Here is an 11,331-nt window from a genome sequence, read left to right as displayed (position 1 = left end):
AGCAGGATGCCTCATGGTCAAGACTCAGGAAAGTAATGCTAATGAATCGATCCATTGTCCAGATTAAAGACCCCGCCCACACCAACTAAATTGCCTTGAAATGAGAGTCTGTTTCTCCATGGACGACGTCCACAGCATTTTTCAATTTCCGGATAGAAGGGTTTTATTCTAAAAGAGACATCGACCTTAATATTTTATAACTCTAAGCATGCAGTTGGATCCCGTGGTAGAATAATCGCAGTGGCAGTGTGCCACAGAAACAACCTAATCGAACTAAAAATGCTGAACACTAAATCACAAGCAAGCATATTACCAAAGTGTTTTATCAAAAAGAAGATTAAACATGCAGTTTGACCCTGGAGAAGTAGACAAACAATCCTAATCGAGCTCCTTTAACACCAACTAAAAAACCAACTCTAAAATCACAAGCAGGCATATTTCCAAAGTGTTTCTGAGTTTTCCTCGGAGGACCCTAGAATTTGACAGGAACACAAGGATATCTCCTTGGAACAATTCCATAAAGAACGGACATCTTGGCTGGATCACATCATAGAATGCTCCTCCTTTCAATCATCTGCATCACATAATCAGAATATAGAGAAAAGTTAGAATGACTTGGGGCATTGTAAAAGTTTTGTTCTAAGGCAGTAAACATACTCACCATTAGGAGATCGAGAACTAGTTGCAGAAAAGTCTGAGGATGCCATTGGTATGGAAATTGACAGCTGGGTAGTGGAGAATGAGGTCCGATTGGATCTTTCATCCTCAAGATCAGACCACGACTCCCTGGTCTTGGGCCATTCATCAAAGAAGGGACGCAGAGACTGACCTTCCTGTTTCACAGGCTCTGGTGATGCAAACTCACTGCCAAAGAAGCAATGCTGTTGTTGTTGTTGTTGTTTCGAAAGTGTTGTTGCTGTAACGGTTGCATGCCCAATATCTTGCATCGAGTGCATCTGGGGGTAATCACTCTGAAAAATGGAACCATTTCTCATTTTTGATGGAGGAAATGAGGAGACTCTTGATGGCATGAGACGCCATGAGCTGTCTAAAGAAGAGTCCATCCCAAGTCCCCTCACACTACCAGAAGCTTCTGAGAAGAAACTGTGCTCATCAGCCTCTGGTTTCAGTCCATGGAGATACCTGTATATTTCAGTTGATCAAGAAAAGTATAGCCATTTTTTGGTGATCAGCAGCCCAATTGGTGAATTTTCAAGCATAAAAATCTATAAAAATTCAGGGTATGCTTCAAACAACAGTAAGCTACTAATCAAGGAACAACAGATTGTTTCCCAACTGAAGATAACATCACATTAGGTATTGAGTTGTACTCGTAAATTTCTGCAAGGGATTTCTTTTATGAATAAATTTCTGCAAAGGTTTCTACATTTATTTTACTTTTAAGTAAATACAACCTTTTTTGGTAATGAAGTTGATTGACTTCATGATATGGAAAAGGTTAAGTGGTATAAACATCTTAAAACAGATATAATATTAATAAATCTAACAAGACCACATACCACCAACAAACATCTTCCAAATAAACAAAATGGTAATCATATCGTTAATGAACGAAAAATTACAAAGCAGCTAGATGTTAACCAGTGAACTCATAACCACATGTTAACCAGGTAGGCAGGCAAGCAATACAGCTAGATGTGGTATTAGATATGGAATTTACATTAAAATTCAAGTATCTGACACAACTCAGGCCTTTGTACAGGCATCTGTATCATAGCAGGGAACTGAGGTATTAAAAGATACATGTAAACTAAAGAAGATTGAGCAGGTTCAAGCCTTAGGAAAATGGAAATGGTAACAAGAGACAGCAAGGAATCTAAGAGGTGAAAGCACAAGAAAGATAATTGTAGGATCCAAATGCTCAGTTCCAAGGCACAGGCAGTGTGATGTGGAAAGATGAAATACAAAAAATCAGATTGATGCAATACATCAATACCGTTGAGTCGCAAAGTCAGGTAATATGCAGGATGATATTAACTCCTAGTAATTCTTGCAAGATGCAAGTTGGTAAAGGTGTTGGGTGCAGATAGCCTGATACCACAACCTGGGTTCAAGGCCCATCTCACCATTTATCCCATTGAACCATTAACCACCACATTTTTCTTCCTTTTGTACCCCACAGAATTTGGACTGAGGTGCAAACATGACAAATTGAGAAATATATATTTGCAAAAATGAAAATAATTGACCAAACCAGACAAACTAGAAAAGTCAAGATTCCCATCCCATGGTCTATGAGTTGAAACCTAAAAGCTGGAAACCAAATTATATGTTCTTTCCCCTTTTTGGTCCCCACAAGCCTGGTAAAAGGAGTACAATCTATGATTGATAATGATTCCACTGTATGAGTGGAAAACAGATCAAAGAATGAATTCATGGCTAATAGCCAGCATTTATGATACAATGATTTCTTTGAATGAGTGGAAAACAGATCATAGAATGAATACATGGCCAACAACCAACATTAAAGAAATCCAATTACCATTAAAGAAGTCCAGAACTAGAGATGTATGTAAATACAAATCCAATCAATAAACCACAATATCATGTCATTTTTTTTACATACTGGAAGAAGGAAGGAGATGGCCCTGTAACCTGTCCATCAGCTGGATAACTGTGAGACCGGACAAGTTAAATATTTGAGCCAGGGAATCTTTTAGGCAATGCCCATAAAGTTTTTGTTCCCAACCCTCTATGCAGAGGAATTTGTGCTGTTTGTATTCCATTAGATGGTGAAGTAAGATTTGTATAATTTGGTCCTGCTAAAAACGACTAGGCCAAGCAAGGTATGCTCCATATAATTTCAAATCTACAACTACAAAGCTCCCAGAACAAAATGTTTTCACAAGGCATCCTTCACATAAATCACAATCCCAAATCCAGCCATTTTACAGGCCTTCTGATTCCAACAATCTAAGAGAACCAGGCCACAGAAAAACTCAATGTACTTGACAAATATTTGAAAAAAAAAAAAAGCAATGTCAAAATAGAACACTCCAGCAAAGAATAAAGATGCTCCCCCCATCTGATCACTTTATGCATTTTCTGATATTCTGTGTTTATCTTATGATTTATATTTCATTGTCGGTACAATGTACAAGGAATATATCTAAAGAGGGTAAAGAAGAAAAACCATCAGCCTGGTCAAACCAATTAAGGTTATCAACATGATGTAAATAAATGTATAAATCCAAAAAAATAAAATAGCTTTCACTCTTCACATTACAGATATGGACCAATAACGAAGCTTTCTCTGAAAGGAATTTTTAAGGAACTTGGTACAGTAAACCTCTCTGAAAAAAATGATTTATAGCACTGAATTCAGGGACAAACTGACAGTTTTCTTTCTGCAACAGGTTACAGGTAATTCTTCTAGAAGTCCAAAAGTCTACCCTTAAAACCTTTGCCTTTTGACAGACATTGAACAGGCTAACTAACGTGCCAGTTAGCAGCATGGCAGGATATCTTCCAAAGGTTGTCAGATCTCTGAACCCACTTCCAGATAGGGAACAGAAAACCAGGAACCAACAGAAGTTACAGAACACAAGACTTTCAAAACAAACACGCTCTGCAAGAGGGGGGGGGGGGGGGGGGGGGTCGAGGGCAACAGATTTTGGCATATGATGGTGAAGGAACTAAAGGTATCATATAAACAGGGGCCCAAAGACTCAGAACAGGCTAAAATGCCCAAAGTTAACAAAAATGCACTGCCTAGACGCCAAGAGATCTCCACACTGTACCTAATCAACCACAAAGATGGGCCCAAAAATCAAATACAGACCAGACAACAATAACACTTTGAGTGTCCAAGAATTCTTCAAGAAAACAATGCAGTTAACAAATCAACATGCCAGATTTGAAACAAAATCGGATTCTAACAGTACAAGGGCTTGTTTAGCAGGTACCTACTGCGATACAAGTACCTGTAATCTTTGTTGCCGATTCCATAGGAGATGGGTTCAATCTGCAATGGAGTTGGGTTCCCAGAGCAAGCGCCCTGAGGATTGCTGATGGAATGTAGGGGCAGGTTCTGGAAGCTCCCACTGCCTACACTGCTACCAGTGGCAGTGGCAGTGAGCGATGTTACAGTCGACGAGGACTGAGAGATAGTTTGCGTTTCCACAGGCTTTCTTGAACGGTTTCGGCCACGATGCATGTGCCGCTCGCAATACTTCGAATCCGGGTAAGCGTCCTTGGAGCACCTCCACTTCTTGCCGTCTGTCCTCCGGCACCTTCCCGGCTCCGGGTCTGCCTTCTTCCCATAGAAGGAACAATAACCCACTGCAAAAAATAAAGCATACCCGAGATTGATAAATGCCTCTTCTAAAAATGTAGAATATTAAGATGCAAAAACACATTTAGATTTTCCGGATACATTGAAACTGCAGAAAGATCAAATCCAATCTCTTCCCCCAAAAGAAATATTAATTTGGTTTCCTTGTGCTTCTGCTGATCGCAAGTTTCTACGAAATCACAATGATATCTTTCTTAAACAAAACACCCAATCGAAGACTTAATTCCCAAGAACGAAAAACAAAGCTGTCATTAATTTTTCTACTGCAGAAATCCCAAAAAGAAAGCGGGACGGAAAGATGTGTCGGTTCGAGATGAATGGGCTCCAAGCCTCCAAACCATTAAAATCAAAATAAGCTCTAAAATATCCAAAAATACTTGATAAACATTTGAAGAAAAGCAGATGAAGAATCGATAAGCGAAGAAATAAATCGAAGATGATCAAGCAACCATGAAAGAAACCACCGATCAATATCATCCCAAAAACACTAAATATGCATCCAAGAAAGCTAAAAAACTCACACAGAAATCCCCAACAACGTACTACAAGAAAGAAACGAGAAACAAAATCAAGACAAAAAAGAAAAAGGAAATGAAGAACATTCATGAGCCAGAGATCGTCCTTTCTTACTGCTGGGATGATGGAAGAACCTCGCGGACATGGATTCGAAGCTCTTCCGGATGGGATGCACGAGCTCAGGAGGGACAGGCAGTCCCGCCATTAAATACTTAAAGATCAAAGCTTGATGCTCGAGCTCCTGCCACTGCAACGCCGTGAACGGCGGCCGCACTCCGGTTGCCGTCAACGCCGACGTGCTGTTCATCTCTTCTACCTCCTCCTCCTCCTCCTCCTCCTCCTCCTCCTAGGGTTTCCAACCAATCCCTCACCCAGTAAAAGCTGCAACAAAAAACAACCCCCAGCTCCAGCTCAGACATACCCCAGAACACAGCAAAACCGCTGTCGCAGAACGAATATGGCAATCTCCTTAGAGTAGCACTTCGCCATTTCTCGCACTAAAAGTGAGTATGTGAACAGGGCTTTTAATGTTTTACAAACTTTTACAAAACCCTAGAAGATCTATCTATCTCAGTGTTCTTCTGTTCACCAGATGTTTATATATCTGACCCTTGTTCTGCAATCTGCTCCTGCTTCCTTCTGCTAAGTTTCGCGGAACTTCTGCTATGTTTAGTGGAGGATTTCTCGGAGGCGGTGGTCTGTGTGTGTGTGTGCTAGTGATTAGTTTTCTGGTGCGCTTGTGTATGTGTGTGTGTGCGACTGTGTGTGAGTCTCTCCTCTGTCTCTCTTCTGTCTGCAGCTGTGTGTGTGTGTGTTGGGAAAGGAGGCAGGCAGTATCTGCTCAGAAGTGGAAAATTATAAAGGCATTGCCAAAATCTACCCCCCCAAAATTTCTGCCTTTTTCTTCTATTTTCTTCCCATAATTTTATTTATTTATTTATTTAATCTTTTCTTTAATTAATTTTTCTTAAATGTTTGATTAATCTCGGAAGACCACATAGTCTTCAATTTGTCCAAGCAAAGACATAAAAGCTACCTCATTCACCATCCTTCTCCCCGAGTCCAGAGTCCTGACCCAAAAGATTTGATTTGATACATTTAAAGCCCTCTTAGTTGGATGAGTCTATGGTGAATTAATTGGTGGTGAATTTGAAAAGGGTTTTTTCGTCCAAAAAAATAACTTGTGGGACGTTCTTGTTTTCGAAGATTTATGGATCGGATGGCTGATATTCTTCTGATTTAAATATGGCAATGGGCCTTGGATGTATGGTATATATCTCTTCAGTCCTAACTAATTTTATGTTTCTTCGGGGTATGGGATACTAGGATGTAACCTTAGAAGCTTCATAAGTGCAAACATTTGAAGAAAAAATGTAAGATATAAAACGGGCTATAATTTTATCATGCCTAATGGATCTCTAACCCCACAATGTAATCTGATGGAAAGTTTCTATCCGTCAAATAAGTATAATAGGTATTAGGTAGGAGTTGACTGTTCAGTTACTAATTTTGTAATTTTTATTTTTATTGAGAGCATTTAGGTTAATAAGTAAAGAATCGGTAGTGGTTGTAATAATACGAAAATAGATGTGAGGGGGAAGCAAGTAGAAAGGACGAGCTAGAATTAGGGAAGGAGTTTCCTCAACAAGATTCCTTGGCTTTCACAAAATTAGTGGTGGCGACGACTTTTGATTTTCCTTGTTTACCCGTAAGGTTGTTTGTGAATTACAACCATGCCATGCGCATCGCGCATTACTTGGAAACCAAAGTACATCTCGAACCAGTCCGGCTCGTCCCCTGAGAACCGGGCTTAATCAACCGGCGCATAAATGACAGGTTATTTAGCATAAAGGAATCTGATGACGATGGCCTGCCTAAGATGTCACTTCAAAACAAAAGTTAATTAGCATTGATTTTCTCTATATAGTTTAACACAAGGTTTAAATTGTCGATTTTTTTTGGTAATTACGGTTCAAAATTTTGATTGGTGATTGACATTCCTTTTTATGGAATTTTAAGAAAATCTATTTTTAATAATTAAATCACATAAAAAGGGCCCCTCTAAAATTTAAAATAAAAAAAATTAAACTATGTATCAAGAAAATAAAAAAAAAATGTAAAGCATGAGGTAGAGGTTCAAATATTGATACACTCCTTTTGGCAATATAGAATGCTGAAATAGAGTTCAGAAGACTTTGTTTACTTAAATTAAGGTGTTGGTGTTTTTTTTTTTTTCTTTTTGCATTGAAAATTTTCCATAAAAAATAAAAGAAGAAAGAAGAACAATAATACTTTTTTAATTCATTCTTGTTATTTGGTTATCCAAAAAATAAGAAATGAAAAGTAAAAATACAGAAAAATCTAAAAAAAAGTAAATTGAAATGCAAAAATAAATTAAAAAAATTGATATAATTTCCTTTCGTTTTTCTATCCTCTTGAAATTCTCTCTTGTCTTGTTGAAATTGTTAAAAAAAAAAAACTTTCTCTAGGCTTTGTCTTGGTTCTTGCATATCTCAAATGTCACAAAAAATTGAAACATTTTCATTGATTTATTCTATAAGAGATACCTACAACCTAAAATTCTAGCCTTAAAGCCTCAACTTAGCCTAGCAATTTTAAAGATAACAAAGGAATGAAGGAAGGTTGAAGAAAAAGAGAGAAAGAATTCCAATTCCATGAGAAGATTTCACTTTGACTTCTTTTGCATGCAATGCTTGTTTCTTGAATAGGGATTGCACATGTCTCTACAATGCCCAACAATTTTGAAAAAAGATAAGAAACAGAGAACTTGTGGTACTAAACACAGCTGAATGCCAAGATTGGATTCTTATAATTGGCCCCATAACTTAAATGATGATAATGGTGACCATGTTAAAGAAAAAAATGAGAGACTTAGTCACTTAGAGGAGATACCCTCACACATCTATACTATTTTTTTTTGACAAAGTAAAATCCATAAATGAGGGTTCACATCTCAAATACAAAAGGCTGATTACCTAGAGTTGGTCCTGCCAAGGTTCAAAATATCGATACGCCCGATATACATCGGGCGAATCGAAATGCATTTTTATACTTTTTTTTAAATTTTTTTTGCGCACTCAATTCAGGGGGGCTGGTTTAGGTCTTTTCCACCCCTGAATCAGTTAGACTCCCGATATATCCACTGTAGAGACATATCTGAGGAGTTCCAAAACAATACGTATCGATTGATACGGGCTGATAAGTATCGATACTTTAAACCTTGAGTCAGTGTTATATAATAAAAAAAAGAGGTAAAACTAGGGGCAATTTTAGAATAATGTTAATAATGATTATATATAACAATAGAAGTAAGAGAAACTAGAAACCAAACCCCGAACATTACATAAATTTCTTAGTAGTGGCCCTGGGTACATGTATCTGTCCATTTATTATCTATTATGTATGTACAATTATAAAGAAAGAAAGAAAAAAAAAAAAAAAAAGGCAAGAAAGAGAAGACATGCATCCTAGGATGGGGTGAGAAGATGATGAACAATATAGCAATCATTTGTCCGGTTCCCGGTTGCTCCTTTGGACCGCACCCATAAAGCATGGCTTAGCTGACACTCTTTCTGTCTGTAGACAATCAAGGGTCCCCTTTCTCATCCTCTCAACATCCCCAAGTCCCACCCCCCCCTCTTTTTGGCCTTTCAACAAACACATCGTCCTCATACTCTCTCTCCTCTTTTCCTTTTGTTCCAATTTTTCCAACCAAACTTCTATTAATCTCCATCACAAAAAAAAATAGTATATAATAAAAAAATAAAAAAGGGCACCCAAAAAAAAGCCATAAAACCCAGCAAACAACTCATCCAAATTCCAAAACCCTAACCCTAACTTAAAACTTTAACTTGCTTAAGTTGTTTCCTGCCCCACATCCACCTAATGCTTCCCCTTTAACTGACAGCAAGCACACGTGATGGGCTGGATTGAGACCACCCAAAACCGCCTTAAGAACCACCACCGACCTCATCCCTATATGGTTTTGTGTTTCTTTGAACCAAGCGAGCGGTTTCCCGGTGGCCGGAATCTGGCACTCTCCGGCCGCCAGGGACCACCTCTTCGGCCTTGGCGGCTTGATGGAAGAAACGGATAAATGCTTTGGGGGGATATCTCTTTTTATTTTATTTTATTTTATTTTATCGTAAAGTTGAAATATGGAATAAATACAAGGTGCGTACAACTGTACCTGTTACCAGTACTGACCCTGGCCGTAGGATCAATTTGTTCGAACGGTCCACAACAAAGGGAAATGACAGTACCAACCGGTGGGGCCTACAGGTTGGATGGTCCAGATTGAAAAGAATATGAACATAGACCCAAAATAGTACAGCTTAACGGTACTGAACGTTCTCATATCTACCCTCCTCAGTCCTCAGTCCTGACGTCCTCCTGATAGGAGGTGAGGGTTGGCAGCTTAGCATGGTAATGGTAAGGCGCCACGTATTGGACACGGTCGGTCTTCACTCTTTAGTGAGTGTGTGTGTTTGTGTTAACGGTGGGGCCCATTCCCATGGGTGGCCCCACCCCACATACCCTATTGGTCCATTCGATCGGCATCTTGTTTTCGACATGGATCATATCATCATATAATTAGGCCATTAGGGTGGGGAGATAAGCTATAGCTAGGGCGATGAATTAGGGCTAGGATTTATTAGGAGAGGACCCTGAGAAGAACTAAACCAATGAAAATAAGACACGTGTATCATGGGGGGGGGGGGGGGGGAAGCCCAGCCCACTTCACGGACCACCTATCGCTTGGTCAGGCCACGCCACCACTGAGACTGACCACCCATCACCCATGGGGCCAGAGCTTTAATTGTTCATCGTCTTTTTGGGTGGTGTGGTATCAGCATCACAAGGCATAGGGGTGGTCATATGTCCTAGGAAGGAAGTTAGGAGAAGGTGCCTTGCCCTAAATCGCCAGGTGTCCTATACATGGGCAACCCGCCCTTCAATACGGCCTAGTGAGTAGTGGGAATGCCTATAACGCTCCTATGTGTAGAATCTAGACTGATGAGATGCTCGGACCAAGTGTCAGCCACTCATCTCTCACCTTTAAAACTTCTAATTTGTGCATCATTTGGATATCAACTCTGCACTACAACAATTAGATGTGCAGATTTGGGGCTTATCCATGTCCAGGGTCCCGTGGCCGTGAGCGCCGGGCCGAGGACTCCAAATTTCTTTTGGCCAGGTTTACATACATTCTCTGGACCAATGCTGACCGACTGACTCCATCTCCATGTAGTAGTAAATAAACAATCCATATAATTGGGATAATGCTTTGTTGGATTGTGTTAGATTTAGAACCGACAGCATGGTTACATTCATGAATCGGATCTCATTAAATTATCTAGTTTAATCTAAGTGGCCGATTAACTGATAAAACTAAACCCCCTATACTTCCAACTTTAAAATCTCCTTAAAAAAGAATAGCCCATTAATAATTTTCTCCAACTCCTTTTTTTCATATTATGCTGTGTTTGATTTGAAGGAAAAAGTAAGAAAAGATAGAGAAATTTTACATTTTCCTTCCTTTCCCTACTTTTTCATTCAAACCAAACATAATATAAAGTGTTGATTGCAAGATTTGATTTTGTATTAATACTTGAACAAGCCAACTAATACACCAACGAGTCGGCCCTTGATAGATATTATGGGAGTGTTTGAATGTACTAAAGATAGAGTAGCTTGAGCAATAAATTATATGGGAGCATTTTGACATTAAATACAACACTTATATCCTATTGGCTTGAAAATTTTGCTATGAATTTTTGGAATTCAGGAATCAATTTTTTGACCCACTAATGACTAATAGGGGGTGCCAACTGTTGGTGACTCAATTGGTAGGTTTTTTGACTCGTCGGAGTAAAGACCTGGGATCAAATCCCGTTGCCACCACGGGTAAGGCAGGGTTAAGGGAAAGGGGATGGGCTACCCTCTGTTGTGTAGCCCCATGAAGCAAAAAAAAAAAAAAAAAGCACTAACAGGTGATTGTAATTTTTCCAATGTGAATGGCTTTTTCTGTTTCTTGCTTCTAGAAAATGCCAATTAGCTAGCAAAATGAACAGAAATATGTTTTTGATGTTTGTTTTCTCACAAGTAGGGATGACAATTGAACCCGATTTGATCCAATCTGATCTAGTCCAATGTGAGTCCATTATAAATTGACCAGGTCTAATCCAATCCAATGAATGTTTTGGACCAATTTGGCCTGGTCCAATTCAATGTCTGGACTGTCCAATCTGTTCAAATTCTTTTTGATTTAGATTGATTTCAACCCAAACCCGGTCCTTTGACACATATATTCTTATCTTATATGAATGGACCAGATATTGGCTTAATCCAACCTAATCCTATATAAATTTGTTATGAGCAGACCAGGTCCAATCCAATCTAATAAATATTTTGGACCGGATTGGTCCAATCCAATATGTCTTGTTGGTCCGTTTAATTTCCAATTCGTCCAAATTGAT

The 11,331-nt window shown here is 39.0% G+C and overlaps 1 protein-coding gene across 1 annotated transcript; it reads right to left on the bottom strand.

Annotated features, from left to right (window-relative positions):
* Window positions 1-307: 307 nt before the first annotated feature.
* On the bottom strand, window positions 308-5,903 carry LOC148879413 (growth-regulating factor 4-like). Its single transcript, XM_088960940.1, has 4 exons — window positions 4,946-5,903; window positions 3,945-4,302; window positions 662-1,143; window positions 308-574 (listed from the first exon to the last, which is right to left on the bottom strand). The coding sequence occupies exons 1-4, from the start codon at window positions 5,136-5,138 to the stop codon at window positions 567-569; spliced, it is 1,041 nt and encodes a 346-aa protein (XP_088817066.1). The 5' UTR covers window positions 5,139-5,903; the 3' UTR covers window positions 308-566.
* Window positions 5,904-11,331: the final 5,428 nt, after the last annotated feature.

This window comes from Nelumbo lutea, chromosome 1 (assembly GCF_056320005.1).
Source record: "Nelumbo lutea isolate HS-2025 chromosome 1, American lotus-T2T, whole genome shotgun sequence".
In the NCBI taxonomy this organism is placed as follows: Eukaryota; Viridiplantae; Streptophyta; class Magnoliopsida; order Proteales; family Nelumbonaceae; genus Nelumbo; species Nelumbo lutea.
This window is presented reverse-complemented; position numbering and strand designations above follow the sequence as displayed.

What these genes read in the sequence shown, in the direction of transcription:
- LOC148879413 (XM_088960940.1), bottom strand. Translation starts at nt 5,138, where the DNA reads ATGAACAGCACGTCGGCGTTGACGGCAACCGGAGTGCGGCCGCCGTTC. An exon ending in GTTCTTCCATCATCCCAGCA is followed by an intron (nt 4,303 to 4,945) that starts GTAAGAAAGGAC and finishes TATTTTTTGCAG; the next exon opens with TGGGTTATTGTTCCTTCTAT. An exon ending in ATCGGCAACAAAGATTACAG is followed by an intron (nt 1,144 to 3,944) that starts GTACTTGTATCG and finishes TGAAATATACAG; the next exon opens with GTATCTCCATGGACTGAAAC.